At 43.4% G+C, this 15,829-nt stretch overlaps 1 protein-coding gene across 1 annotated transcript; it reads right to left on the minus strand.

Annotated features, from left to right (window-relative positions):
* Positions 1-12,319: 12,319 nt before the first annotated feature.
* Positions 12,320-13,744, minus strand: LOC115786111 (zinc-binding protein A33-like). The gene has a single exon (XM_030738155.1). It carries the CDS (start codon positions 13,742-13,744, stop codon positions 12,320-12,322), a length of 1,425 nt encoding a protein of 474 aa, XP_030594015.1.
* Positions 13,745-15,829: the final 2,085 nt, after the last annotated feature.

Here is a 15,829-nt window from a genome sequence, read left to right on the forward strand (position 1 = left end):
GCTACAGCTGACTGGGAACACTGCGACTGAGGAGGAGCTGGAGCTACAGCTGACTGGGAACACTGCGACTGAGGAGGAGCTGGAGCTACAGCTGACTGGGAACACTGCGACTGAGGAGGAGCTGGAGCTACAGCTGACTGGGAACACTGCGACTGAGGAGGAGCTGGAGCTACAGCTGACTGGGAACACTGCGACTGAGGAGGAACTGACACTGGAGGAACTGACACTGGAGGAACTGACACTGGAGGAACTGACACTGGAGGAACTGACACTGGAGGAACTGACACTGGAGGAACTGACAGAGTGCTAGGGTGAACAGACATTAGGGAAACCGACTGAAGGCTAGAGGGGCCTGAGTACGTCAAAACTGGCCGCGTGGAAGCAGGCCGGGAGACAGAAAGAGCAGACTGCGAGCTAGAGAGAGCAGACTGCGAGCTAGAGAGAGCAGGAGCTAAGGGCGTTAGAGCTAACTGCGAGCTAGGGGAGACTGACTGCGAGGAGACTGACTGCGAGGAGACTGACTGCGAGGAGACTGACTGCGAGCTAGGGAGAGGAGCTGACTGCGTGGAAGCAGCCTGAGGCACAGCTGACTGGGGAGACTGAGACACAGCTGACACCGGGCACTGAGAATGCGCTGACACTGGGGACTGAGAATGAGCTGACACTGGGGACTGCTGTAGGTGAAGGGTGGAGGTTAAGAAATCCTGCACTAACCCATGCAGAGAGCCAAATAACCAAGGGTAATCATCGACTAGCCCTTGCAGCTGGGCCGTGAGCTGTTGCTGTTCCTGCTCACATGGGTCAGCCAGAAGGTCCATAACCAGTGAATCCACCCAACAGATAATGGTCTGCTTTGCCACCTCAGGGAGGGGAAAGGCAGGGGGGTGACGGGAATAATTGTCCGCAGGCATAGTAGCGTTGAAGCCAGTGTTACTCACGGAAACGGAGGATTGGGTGTGAAGTGGTGAAGCGATCCGCGGCGTTATACCGCTCGGGTCTCGGGGTGCCTTCCGCCGTTGCTGCCGGGAACTCCCTCTCCTCCGCGGCTGCCGAGGAAGGGAGGGATCAGCGAAAGGGGAGGCAGGTGAGTGACGATGACGGGGACTGTTCAAAGACGCCGGGCCCCCCAGCGCTAGACGAGTGCCGTCGAAAAAATTGGAGCCGGAGGGGGTTTTGTAATGGTCGCGTCGTTCTGTCATGGCTGGGGAGGAAACGGACGAGGAAGGACAAACATGCAGGACTCCGGAGATGGGCATAACTAAAGGCATTTATTAATGTAGGGAAAATCAATACAAAAACCGTTCAGAAGGGAGACGAAGGGGAACCACAGGGAGCACAGGAACACACGGGCACACAACATCAACGACGCGACAGAGAACAAATGAAAACTGAGGGCTTAAATACACAATGGGTAATCAGGGCAAGAGGAACAGCAGGGAACAACAGGTGAGGCAAATGAAACTAATTACACAGGGGAAGCAAAGCTAAACACAAAGCACAAGGAAATCACATTGGCAAAATAAAACAGGAAGTGATAAACCAAGGAACATGCAGACAAGTCCCAACACTGGGAACATGACAAACATACAGGGAGGACAAACTCAGGAAATAAATTAACACAAAACGCTGGGCCAACGGCCCAGGACATGACATTTTCTTTTTAATAATGGCCTGCACAACAGCATGTTTGAATGCAGCTGGTGCACAGCCTGATAACAGTGAGACATTTAATATAAGCAAAATACTAGGCCCAATAATGTGAAGAATTTCTTTGAGCAAACAAGATGGGAGGATATCTAGAGGGGTTTTAGAAGGTCTTGAATGTGACACCACTTCTTTTAAAACTGAAGAAGACACTGGCTCAAACTGCTGAAAAACAGCTGAGCATTTAGGAGGTGAATCCTGATGTAAAACAGCCTGTGAGTGTGAAGACCATAAAGAGGAGATTTTATCAACAAAATGTATCAAGAACTGATCACAAAGTGCAGAAGAAGCCTCCATAGGAACAGTGTCACAGGGGTTAATAACAGAGTTAAAAATATTAAAAAGAACTCGAGGTTTGTGACTCTTCCTGGAAATCAGGTTAGACAGAAAAGCAGATTTTGCAGCTTTAACAGTCCTCTGATATTCTGATAAACGGTCACGCAGGATCCCTAAAGACACCTGGAGTTTGTCCTTCTTCCACTTTCTCTCAGCGCGCCGACATTCGCGTCTGTAGTTTCATTCAGTCAGGGCTGATGTGATGATTTGGTCCATTTGATCCTGAGCAGAGCCACAGAATCCAGGATATCGGAACATGCTGAGTTAAAAAGACTAATTAACTCTTCAACGTGCAGATCAGCACAGAGGTCGGCATCACAAAGGACAGAGTTAGTAAAAGTGGAGGAACACTGAGCAGCGGTCGCAGCATTCATTGTGTGCAAACGCTGCACAGTCTCTCGCTGTTCAACCCCTGGTTACAAACCACAATGTTAAAAATTACAGTAAAATGGTCTGATATCCCACAGTCCTTAATCTCAGTGATATAGACGTCCAGGCCATATGACAGCACCAGATCAAGTGTATGTCTTTTTTCATGAGTTAGATTAAAAGAGTCAATAAGGGCGAGGAAATCCTTTACCAGTGGTCCAGACTCACAACAAACATGGATGTTAAAATCATTGAAAATTAAAACAGTCGTATTTTAACATGAGTCTCCCCAATAAGTCACCAAAGTCCTGGATAAAGTCCTTAATGCATTTTCGTGAACGATACAATAGTGCGGTGAGGACTGAGGCAGAGGAGTTCAGTTCAAAAAGCTGCACCTCGAAGCTGGGGTAGAAGACAGGTGACAGTTGCCGACAGCAAAAATTGTATTTAAATGCTGTTGCTAACCCTCCACCTTTTCCAGTGGTCCGGGGAGAGCTAAGAAATGAGCACTCAGGGGGAAGGAGTTCTGAGAAAGGAGTCGACCCACCAGGTCGAAGCCAGGTTTCCGTCAGGAATATAAAATCCAAATCTGAGGAGGTGAAAAACTCATTTAAGATGAAAGTCTTGTTTGCCAGCGATCTGGTGTTCAACAGAGCCATCTGAAGCGTGGTCATGCTAGTACCAACAGGAGTGCTTCCCAGCAGGCGAAGGTTACCGTGGTTCATGCCACGTCTGGAGGGCCGCAGACAGGAGGAGGCCCCTCCAGCCAGTCTGAAAGAACAGCAGGTGCAACAGGCTGAATCCAGCGATGACATCTGAATCTGGACCAGTGCCAGAGCGCAGGAAAAGATGGCAACATATCTGTGATAGTATGATGTTTGGCAGTCCTACAGATTTCTGGTAGGTTTCGATCCCGGATTCCTCCCTGTTTCCCTCGTCTTTTCGAGTGCTTCTTAGGGGGAAATGTGAGGGGTAGGCGGAGTAGACAGTCAGGTATGCCCGCTACGCCCTCTGGTCCTACTATAATGTCTGTAGATTTCACAGACCAAGTGCTGTCCTGAAGCTCTTCCAAGTATGTCTGTCTGTATACTTCATCTTCATTTCTATCATAGTAAAAGGTTACATGGTATGGGTCGGGTGGAGCAACATAGAGGCGGAGATCACGGAGCCAGGGAGACCAGGAGAGGAAACAGGAAAAGGGCTGCAGCCTTAAACGGACTGGCTGTCATGATCCGGGGGCGGTGGCCCAGTGTTTTGTGTTCTTTTGGTTATGTTGTGTTATATCTCTGATTATGTTTATTTGGTTTCTTTCATGTGGGTCTTCAGTTTTGAGTTTAGTTGGGGTTTTGTATCCTTTTCTTGTCTTTCCACGTCTCGGTGGTCAGCGTTTATTAGTTACTGGCCTCTTGTCTAAGTTATTTCCTCATGTTGTGCTCAGTCTGCATTTGTGTCTTTGTTTACTTCCTGTTTTAGTTTGATAGTCCAGTGCTCCCTGTGTGTCATGTCTAGTTTTGCTTCCCCTGTTTCATTTGTTAGATTCTGTTTACCTGTGTTCCCCAGCTGTGTCTTGTTTCCCAACATTACCTCCTGTGTGTATTTAAGCCCCTGTGTTTGCACCGTTCCTTGTCGCGTCCTCCCTCATGAAGGTGTGGTTTTGTCCGGTTGTTTGAGTTTTTTGTTTCAGTGCCATTCATCTGCTTACTTTCACTTATCTACAGTAAAGTCACCTTTTAAGTTCAGTTTTGCCTCTGGAGTTCTGCGTTTGGGTCCACCCTGCTCGCCACACCGCTCACACATGACACTGGCACCTTTGCATCTGTCTGAGCTGCTTCACAGTCACACCCCTGTAAGAGCTTTGAGGTCATCCAACGAGCTGCTCTTACAGAGGCCTAAAACTAGACTAAAACAGAGAGATGATCGAGCTTTTGCAGCAGCAGCACCAAAGCTATGGAACGATCTACCTCTCCATATCTGCACAGCTCAGACGATACACACATTTAAATCTTTACTAAAAACACATTTCTTTTCCTTGGGATTTGGCTGCAGTGCTGCCTCCTTTTAGATGATTGCTTTTTATGGTATTTGTTTTAAATGTTTTTATTTATTTTGTTATTTATTGTCTTTTAATGTTTTTATTTTTTATTGAGTATAGTCCTTGGGGTTATAGATCTTGTACAGCACTTTGGTCAACGTCGTTGTTTTAAATGTGATATATAAATAAACTTGACTTGCAACAATCCCCAGTACACTCTGGCAGATCAGGTGAGGTGTCAGCCTGTAACATCATTTGTAAAGAGGCTCAATAAGAGTTCAGAGTGCCGTTTGTGGCTGTGCCATCTGGAAAAGTAACAATTACTCCGTCAGCACTACAGAGTACTGATGCTCCTGTCTTTTATAAATAGATTGATAGGGCAAGAGTGAGAACCACAAATGGATGCTCATGTGTTTGATTAGCCATCCGGACAGGTATGCGTCACAGGCAGATCTACAGATTGTCCCAAGAACCCAGTTACTGAGACGGTGTCGTTTGATAACAAGTCTCTGAGTACATTTGTCATCAAGGCGGAGTATCGAGATCCAGTGTCCACAAGAAATGGCAGTTCAACCTTGCCATTTATGTGCATCCATTTATTTCCACCTTCAGAAGGAGGAGGAATTTTGTCAACAATACAATAAACATCGGTAAAGCTCCATGGATTATGTACCGGATTATGTCCCTTTTTGTTTTGAATTAATGGGCCCATAAGGATTGTTGTTTTTCTCATGGTGCTGCGTGTGACATATCTGTGTTTTTGGGTGTGTGATTTCAGCCAGGGTGTGTGTGTGTGTGTGTGTGTGGGTTTGAGTGAGAGCAAGCTCCCTCCTCCTCCTCTGGAGGTTTCATTTTTCTACGTCTCCATTTCAGTTTTCTTTCTCCTGGCTTGCTCACTTTGCCTACCAAGCCAACCATGTCCCCGATCTTAACACAGGGACTTCCCCCTCGTCTGATCCTCCCTCAGACTCTCTCTCTTCCTGGCTGCACTCATGGCTGAAGTTAATGAGATTTCCTGCATCATTACATGCAGAAACTTCTTGGTTGTCCCTTTCTCGCCTCTCTCTCTCTTTGCAAATGAGTCTTCAGGTTTTGTAGTGACTCTTTGTACACGTGCAGGGGGAGGTGCTGCTGTTCTGAATTGAGTGTATTCAGTTTTAGAGTGTCCACCGCTGAGTCATCTGTTGCACTGTCAAACTGTCTGTTAGTTTCTGAGCGTGTTTTCAGTGCGTCCTCTATCACCTCCTGAGTCATTTTACTCTGTCTCTCCAGCTCCTGTTTTTACTGCAGTATTTCTGCTTTTAATTTACTGATTTCCTGTTCTGTCTCTGCTGACTGTGCTTCTACTTCTGTCCCTTCACCTGCATCATGGGCATCTGCACAGACTTCTTTATATGCTTGTGGGGGAGCGGGCTCAGTGAGCGCAGCTGGAGCAGAAGCCTCAGCTGCTTCGTGGCCTTTGCTGTAACACAAGTGCTCAAACACACATTTCCTAATTTATACGGCGCACGAAGTTGATCTAATTCTTTTTCTTTCTTGTGCCATGACTTTTTGTTCAGCACAGTTTTCTTTGTTTTCCTGTGATGATTGAGCTCAGTTTACATTTTTGCCTCTCCTTCAGTTGGTGCTTTTTCTCATATCTGAGACAGATTTGATATCTAATTTGGACAAAACTTTAGTCCATACTTCATCTAATTTTGGGTGAATGTTTTCAGCGGTCTCCGCACTCAACACTTGGGCTTTTAAAACACTCTAATGCACCTTTACGTCATAATCATAGTCATTGTCTGTCAGTTAGTCAACACAGTATCAATAAACACAATAATCAACAGCCAATTATTCAAACACAGGTTAATACATCAGTTTAATACTGTGTTCCCTGAACGATCTTTAGGTGCTGTTGGATGTTCCATGAACTCAAACCCTTTTGGAAAATTATTCTCTAATTTTTGTGTTCCGCGGACACTAATACGATATTTTGGAATTTATTACTGATGTTTGAAATTAGGGCATTCCTTGAACTTAAAACCTCTTTTGTTATTCTATTTTATTGTCTCTAATCTGCTGTTCCATAAAAAGTCTTTGACTTTAAGGGTTGATGGCTTTTACAACTGGTGCTAAAATAAGGGTCAACCTGTAAATTGATGTGTAAGTCACAAATAAATTGCTTTCATCAACCAATCAGAGGGACCGGCAGAACACGATTATTTGCTTTCATCAAGGACCAGCAAAGACAAATGATTACCCTTATTTCTGGACAAACCGAAGGATCTCTAAACCGTTTTTATTTTTTTTATTTTGGTGAAACGATCAGTTCCACTCGGATTGGCACACCCAAATAATTTTAATCAAATTATTGTTAGAATTAGGAATGCGCCGATACGATATTCAGTATCGGTATTGGTCCAATCCTGACCTAAATTACTGGATCGGATATCGGGAAAGAATAAAAAATGCAATCCAATCCATTAAATAGCATTTCGTCCACATTAGCTGCATTACAGTTCTCTGTCTTCTTCTTCTTGTGGGTTTAATGGCAGATGATGAAACCAGCTTAGAGCTGCATTACTGCCACCTACTGGAATGGAGTGTGGATGAGGCGTTAGAAAATCAAACCCCCTCAGATTCTAAAAAATTTTTAAAAATTTTAAAAATTCTAAAAAGTTGCTGCGACGCATTCCCATTAACGCTGAGTGGATCACAGCCATCACTGAAGTTTATCCACCGCCGCTCTCTACCCTGTTTCTATGTTGTGCTCGCTGTGCTGAGCTGTTATTTTTTTTTCTACTTCAGCTCCCAGAATGAATCGCTATAATCGCAGTTTGCTAGCGCAGCTATTAGCACTAGCGACTGTTCAGTACCGGAAGGACCCCTTCCCCCGTCAAAATATTTTTTATACTTTAATCCCTGGTTAGTGACTAAATATAGACGTGCAGTAGAAACATATTTAGGAGAATGCTTGTGAATATAAAGCATAACAAGATGAATTCCAACATCTTCCATATTTCTAGCTCTGCTTACTTCTACAGTAATCCCTCACTTATCGCGGGTGTTACGTTCCAGGACCACCCGCGATAAGTGAAAATCCGCGAAGTAAGGATGCTAATTTTATTTTAATACTTATACATTATTTTAGTAGTTATACACTATTTTAAGTTTTTATAAAAGCTCCCCACACACTTACACCAAATATAGGCATTACTGTACAACACGTACTATGCATGTGAAGAACGAGTACCGCAAAACCCCGCGAAACAACAAAAATACTTCAATAAATATTTTACACTAATATTGATTGAAAACCCGCGGAACAGCGAGTCCGCGAACTGCGAAGTAGCGAGGGATTACTGTAACTCTATGATGCTACTTGTTAGTTGTTGTTAAGATTAATGCTGTCATATTTTACTTGATACTATAGTTATATTTAATACTATAGCTGTTGCAGTTATAATTAATGCGGTAGTCTATTGCTACTGCTCTAAGTTTTCTTTGTATACTATGCAGCTTATTTATATTCCTTCATTATTCTTTTTTCAAAGTGACATCAGAAAAAGATTTAAATTTAGTAACATGTTCATGTATCACAGTCTTAGTTAAAGTGTTACCTGCAGGAAATGATGTCATCATATTTTCCTCCACTTCAGGGCGTGATTCAGAGATTCACCTTCATGTTTTCCAATCTGCATCCTGCATCTGTTTCTGTGGAATGACCAACATGGTGCAAATGACTTTGGCTTTTTCTCTTATTTTTCTTCTTCACATTTACATTTTTGCTCTTTTGTGTCAAATTTTCCTTCTTCCTGTCATTGCCACTTTGCCAGAGTGGGACACCTGCTGCTTTAAATCCATATGATACAGGACTGTATTTAGTGTGAACTATCCCACCAAACACTTCACAGCCTTTTTTATAGGATCCATTTTGTCAGCAACTGTTTTCCCTCCGAGGTGAACAACAGAGACATTGTATCGTCCTTGTGTCTCATCCAGTGATGATGTTCACGTCTAGTTCAGCCTGTTCTGGGGCTAAAAGGTCAAAGGACATGTTTGAGCACACTAGCCAAACATAACCCCGACCCCCATCCAAAAAAGAAGAAAAAGCAGCATGTACAGTACAAAGGTGCTGTTCTTCTGTTCTTAGGTGCTCGACACACGGGGAGCGAGAAACAACAGCTACAAATGGGCCGCATCACCACTGGGGTGAAACCGAACACACGGGACACGATAGCGACAGCAGATTTGCGACTTGTGCTCTCGCATCACTTGTCTTCAAGAAATTTGATTGGTTATGAAATTGGAGGGATTTTGACATTTTCAAAGCAGTCCATGTCAGACACGGCAATAAAGATGAGTCAGAAGATTTTACTGGAACTGACAAAACTTGCTGTCAAGTCTCCTCTACAAAAGAAAAACACAACCTTGGGTTCATCCTATATTAGCACAAAAGTCCTCTCTATCCTTCTGTTTAAGGTCAGCCTGGCGCCAACAAGTTTCCATACGGCTGCCTTTTGTGTGTATCTCGATAATCACTGCGTGAAGTGTCATATAATACAGGAACCAAACCAGCAACATGTTTATTGGATCCCATTCCTACTAGACTGCTCAAAGAAGTCTTTCCAATTATTGATGCTTCTATCTTAAAAATGATCAATCAGTCTTTATTGGTTGGCTATGTACCACAGACCTTCAAAGTGGCTGTAATTAAACCTCTACTTAAAAAGCCATCACTGACCCAGCTGTCTTAGCTAATTATAGGCCAATCTCCAACCTTCCTTTTCTCTCAAAGATTCTTGAAAGAGTAGTTGTAAAACAGCTCACTGATCATCTGCAGAGGAACGGTTTATTTGAAGAGTTTCAGTCAGGTTTCAGAATTCATCACAGTACAGAAACCGCATTAGTGAAGGTTACAAATGATCTTCTTAGAGCCTCTGACAGTGGACTCATCTCTGTTCTTGTCCTGTTGGACCTCAGTGCAGCTTTTGATACTGTTGACCATAACATTTTATTACAGAGATTAGAGCTTGCTATAGGTATTAAAGGTACTGCACTGCAGTGGTTTGAATCATATTTATCTCATAGACTCCAATTTGTTCATGTAAATGGGGAGTCTTCTTCACACACTAAGGTTAATTATGGAGTTCCACAGGGTTCTGTGCTAGGACCAATTTTATTTACATTATACATGCTTCCCTTAGGCAGTATTATTAGAAAGCACTGCATCAATTTTCATTGTTATGCAGATGATACTCAGCTTTACCTATCAATGAAGCCAGATGACACACATCAATTAGTTAAACTGCAGGAATGTCTTAAAGATATTAAGGCCTGGATGACCTCTAATTTCCTGCTTCTAAATTCAGATCAAACTGAAATTCTTGTACTCGGCCCCACAAATCTTAGAAACATGGTGTCTAACCAGATACTTACTCTGGATGGCATTACTTTGGCCTCCAGTAACACTGTGAGAAATCTTGGAGTCATTTTTGACCAGGATATGTCCTTCAATGCACATATTAAACAAATATGTAGGACTGATTTTATTTGCATTTGCGCAATATTTCTAAAATTAGAAACATCCTTTCTCAGAGTGATGCTGAAAAGCTAATTCATGCATTTATTACTTCTAGGCTGGACTATTGTAATTCATTATTATCAGGCTGTCCTAAAAGCTCCCTGAAAAGCCTTCAGCTGATCCAAAATGCTGCAGCTAGAGTACTGACAGGGACTAGAAAGAGAGAGCAGATTTCTCCCATATTGGCTTCTCTTCATTGGCTCCCTGTTAAATCTAGAATAGAATTTAAAATCCTTCTCCTCACATACAAGGTCTTGAATAATCAGGCCCCATCTTATCTCAAAGACCTCATAGTCCCATATCACCCCAACAGAGCACTTCACTCTCAGACTGCTGGCTTACTTGTGGTTCCTAGGATACTTAAGAGTAGAATGGGAGGCAGAGCCTTCAGCTTTCAGGCCCCTCTTCTGTGGAACCAGCTCCCAGCTTGGATTCAGGAGATAGACACCCTCTCTATTTTTAAGATTAGGCTTAAAACTTTCCTTTATGATCAAGCTTATAGTTAGGGCTGGATCAGGTGACCCTGAACCCTCCCTTAGTTATGCTGCTATAGGCCTAGGCTGCTGGGGGGTTCCCATGATGTACTGAGTGTTTCTTCCTCACTCTCCTCTTTCACTCTGTTTATTTCCCTCTCTGCATTTAATCAGTTATTATTAATCTCTGTCTCTCTTTTGTCCTGCCCCCCCCCCCCCCCCCCCCCGAGCAGATGACCCCCCCCTCCCTGAGCCTGGTTCTGATGGAGGTTTCTTTCTGTTAAAGGGAGTTTTTTTCTTCCCACTGTCACCAAGTGCTGCTCATAGGGGGTCGTTTTGACTGTTGGGTTTTCTCTGAATAATTTACCTACAATATAAAGCTCCTTGAGGCGACTGTTTGTTGTGATTTGGCGCTATATAAAATAAAATTGAATTGAAACTGAATTGAAATGAACTGAAAGTCAAACACAGCTAAAACGATGCTTTCCTTCATACTGAAAGTGGTTGCAGACTGCAGTGTGTACCATACTCTCCGCTCATTGGTCAGTCATTGAAACCCTCGCTGATTGGTTTAGTGCCCCGCGCCAGCGACAAAAGTAGAACATTGTACAATTTTGTTGTGTCACGTCGCCTGGTCGCGTGTGCACGTCTACGTGTACAAGCTCGAAATTTCACAGGCACGAATCTCACTTAGCTGGAGGGGGGAAAGCGATTGTCGCCTCACAAGCTTCATAGGAAATGAATGGAGAGCGAGCGACGTCGCTCCCCGTGTGTCGAGCCCCTTAGTGTGTTTCTAGCCTTGAAACTCATTCTAATGAGATTCACATATTTACACTGAGGGAGGAAACAGTATTACACACCTGCAGCTACCAAGCAGAGCAGCTGGCCTTTTTGTCTTTGCATGACAGTCAACAGGACACTTTGTTTCTACTTGTTTTTGCTCTTTGCCTTTGATTTGACTTCATTTTCTACTGAATGCTGGTATACTCCACCTTTCTCTATTTTATCAGCTTTTTAAGTGCATACAACTATTTTTGTCTCCACATGATGTGATGAAGATGATTATAATGAGAAGGATTGTATATAGACTGCAGCACTGAGGATGACTATGAGGAAGTTGATGATGATGATGATTGTTTCACATGCTTTTCTATGGGGCTCTGTGCTGTCAGTGCAGAGCGGCTGCCTTTTGTACATAACTGAGTGACGATGAGGAGCACTCGCTGAGCATCAGCAGCAAGAGTCACTGCTGCTGCAAAGAGGAGAAGCTCCAGCAGGGGGCGCTGTCACACACAGTAAAGCACACACAGATGGCAGACTGATGCTTTTAATGCAGCTGCACAATAACTTTAGAGTCAGATCAAACAGACAATCCAGTCAGAGACATCAGCAGTTCATCAGTGTAGAAGAAGAAGCAGCTTCCAATCACAGTATTGATCAGGGCTGCACAGGCGGGACTAAAATGGCAGCGATGCCTCTAAGAAATGAGGATTCTGTATGAAGGATCGAAAATGTTTGTAAAGACAAACTAAATAAAAGTATCAAATATATGAGAGTCAACACTGGCATGCAGAAAAATCACTAAAATATCAGCAGGTTACATTTTAAGAAACAAAATCAGATTAATCAGATTTTTCTGTGGTTTTATATGTATAATACATTTTATACAGATTTATTCTTAGGGAATGTTTTATATTTACAAACAAGTGTCAAATAATTTGATGAAGGACCAAAATTCCCATTCATTCTTTAAGCAGTAGTTCTTTTAGCTCCTCTGAATAATTAACTGGAATTCCTGAAAGAAAAACAATAATCAGCACACAGATTAATAAAAAATCAGCTCAAAGGTTTCAATGAAATCTCAGTCTGACAGATTTTGATATCACAGGTTTTGGCGTCTCCTGATTTTCCAATATTAAAAAATGGGAAGAGTTTCTCAGTGAAAGTGTGTCTGTGAGTGCAGATGAGAGTCATGTCTTCAGGGTTGTAGAAGGACACCTCCCCCCTGTCATAGTCCAGCTGGACTCTGATCCTCTGGAGACTCTTCCTCACTCTCACAGTCTGACCACTAACGTTAGTGTATTTTCCACTGCGATGTGTTAGACACCAGAATCCATATTTTGGTAAAGCAAAAACCTCTCCTTTCCTGTCAGCTGACTTTTTAACTAAACCCACAGTCCAGCCAGGATGGTCTCCTACCTCCACCTCCCAGCTGTGTTTCCCTGAGCTGAAGCCCTCAGAGCCAAAAACATGGGCATACTTAGTGTTTCTCTCTGGATTGTCAGGAAGCTGCTGCTTTGTGTCTTCATGTCTCACACTGGTCAGATCATCAGACAGACAGAGCCAGGGGTTTGCAGTGTTTGGGTCCAGAATGACAGGACTGAAGTGGAGCTTCTCCTTGATCTTCTCCCACACTCTGAAGGACAGGTTGCCCAGGTGTTTGGCCACATCTATCAGTGCTCCTGAGAGCAGCTGTGGATCTGGCAGTGAGCTCTGGGCTCTGCTCTGAGTGGCTTTATAACTGCTGAGGAATGGCACGCTGTGTTTCTGCAGCTCTTCTTCAACAGCAGAGATGCTGTCTGACAGAGAGGAGATCTGCTCCTCAATCATCTTCATCTCTCTGCTGATAGTCCTCCCCTTCTGCTCCTCTTCCTCCCTCAGAGCTGCCAGTCTGGACTCCTCTTCCTCTCTCAGGAACTGGTGGAGGTTGTTGAACTCTGCTCTGATCTGCCTCTCTGTGGACAACAGCTGCTTCTTGGAGTGTTCAATCACTTCATTGTAGGTTTGCTCCACTTGTTTGTATTTGTTCCACTTGTCCTGCAGAGACTTTAAGGCAGATTTCAGCTGCTCCTTCAGGTCACTGACTGCTTCTTCTACAGGAACCACTTTGTGACCATGATGGAGAGAAAACTCACACACAGGACACACAGCTCTATCTTCATCCACACAGAACCAGTAAGGAACTTCTGGATGTTTCTCACACACCACCTCCTCCCTCTGCTTCTCTTCAGGTGAGCTATCACTCTGCCTCTTAGCAAAGGAGTCAGCAAGTTCTTTGAGAGAAAGATTTATGGATGGTTCATCCTTTGAGGATCTTCTTTTACAAATGGGACAGTTTTTGTTTTTATCTTGTTCCCAGAATTTCTGCAGGCAGCTTGAACAGAAGCTGTGGCTGCAGCTCAGAGACACAGGATCTCTGAAAGTCTCTGAGCACACATGGCAGCTCAGGAAGTTTTCAATAATTACAAGTTTCTCAGCCATTTGATCTTTAAGTATCTGTAACTCACCAAATTGCTGTTTGTTGAACTTTCTGATTAAAATCCCCCAAATGAGTGTTTTTCAGCAGAGATCTGACTGCCTGTGATGGTGTCTCAGCTCAGATTAAAGTTTCGAGATTCAGTTTCATTTTCACGGATCACAGTCATGTCATCAACTGTTACAAGCAGGAAATAACATTTGTCTCCACCAGATGTTCATATTTGAAACTTTAACAGGAGGAAGCATAGAGGAGCAAACCAGTCTGATATCTGTTAATATGAGCAGTAGTTACTTTAAATTATGAAATCATGAATGTTGTGAGATTAGCAGGCAGACTGAGCTGTTTTATTTTAAAAGAAGAAAAAAATTTAATTATGAATTTAAGATTAAGACCCTCAAAGCATGGATGAATATGGTGAAAGGTGACTGATGTATGAGGTGTTACAGACAAATTTACCTGTTGTAAATCTCAGAGATAGAAAATGTAGAGATGCTCCTGAAGAGACGCTACTTTCTGTCAAAGTGACGTCAGAAAGGGGGCGCTAGTGAGTACCAAAGGGACTAGATGTGCTTTCTCCAAGCTCCTCTCCTTACATTGAAACATTCGGTCAAAAACTTTATTGTGAGCAGTTTTAGTTGTCTTAAGTGCCTTTGTGTTATCGTCCGAAACTTCCAAGATGCTAAAAACATCCAAAACTACCAACGCCGCTAAGGCTCCACCAAAGGTGGAGGCGCAGCTAGCAAGTCTAGCAGAGCCTGCAACACTTTCTGACATGGCTGATAATGGAGATGACCCGTCAAACACCCTTCTGGCAATCTGACAAATGAACAAAATGATGACTGAACGATTTGACACAGAGGCAACTCTGGCATCTACACAGACAACCATATTAAGCCTGGGAATCAGATGAGTGAACTTGAAGATGCTAATGCTAGCTTTGACCAACGACTCACAAATCTCGAGCAGGCATACATGAAGGGGCGTTCCGAAAATGAAGCACTGCGTTCCAAGTTGACCGACCTCGAAGCTCGAGCAAGGAGCATCAGAACTGAACATCAGAACTGTGGGCCTACCTGAGAAGATTGAGGGCGGACGACCGACGCAGTTTCTAATGAAGTTTCTACCCGAGCTGCTGGGGGCTGACAATTTCCACAAGCCAGTGGAGGTGGACCGGGCACATCGCTTTGGAACTCCGCCATCAGGCGGGAATGCACGGCCTCGTGTAATGATTGCTCGGATTCACCACTTCCAGATCAAAGAAAAAATATTGCAATTGGCCCGCCAGCAGTTCCCGCTGAGCTATAAAGGCAAATCAATTCACATCTTTCCAGACTTCCCAGTGCAGGTGATAAAGCAGCAGCAGGCATTCCAGGAGGCTTGAAACAAGCTTAAAGAAGCCGGCATGAAGGTTGGTTTTGCCTACCCGACTTGGTTGTGGGTCACCTTGAATGATTAACAAAAGGTATTCTCTTCTCCCTAAGAAGCTTTTGCTTTTGCCAAAACTGTGTAATACATAAGCTTTGTGAAATAGTTTACAAAGTCACGAAAGTAACTTTATTTTATTTAGATTTGAATGTTTCTTTCTCCCATTTTTTGCATCTTTTTGGTTGTTCAACTGAGCAGTTATTCTTTGTTAAATTAGCTAAGAATGCACTCTAGTATTTCTCAATGAGGGGGTGGTATCACTTTTACCAGCTGGAATGCTCGGGGACTAGGTCATGTTCTGAAACGTGCAAAAGTTTTTTCTCACTTAAAAGCCCTATCCGCAGACATTATATATTTGTTTGCAGGAAACGCATATTAAACCTGAGTGAGTTGGCTCAGATGCAGCTGGATTCATCAGATCTTTCAACTCCGTTTTCTAGTAAAGCTCGGGGAGTAGCCATTTTAATTTGGAAATCCATTCCTTTTAGGCACATTTCTACCATATGTGACCCAAATGGTAGATATATACTAGTTACAGGTCACATACACTTAGTACATGTAACTCTTTTAAATGTGTATGGCCCAAACTTTGATGACCCAGCCTTCTTTAACAGGTTATTTAAGTTGCTTCCCAGTCTTTCAAATATGAACCTGATTATTTG

This window comes from Archocentrus centrarchus, chromosome 9, assembly GCF_007364275.1.
Source record: "Archocentrus centrarchus isolate MPI-CPG fArcCen1 chromosome 9, fArcCen1, whole genome shotgun sequence".
NCBI classification, from domain to species: domain Eukaryota; kingdom Metazoa; phylum Chordata; class Actinopteri; order Cichliformes; family Cichlidae; genus Archocentrus; species Archocentrus centrarchus.

Excerpts from the sequence above, each read along its gene's own strand:
- LOC115786111 (XM_030738155.1), bottom strand. The coding sequence starts at position 13,744 with ATGGCTGAGAAACTTGTAATTATTGAAAACTTCCTGAGCTGCCATGTG.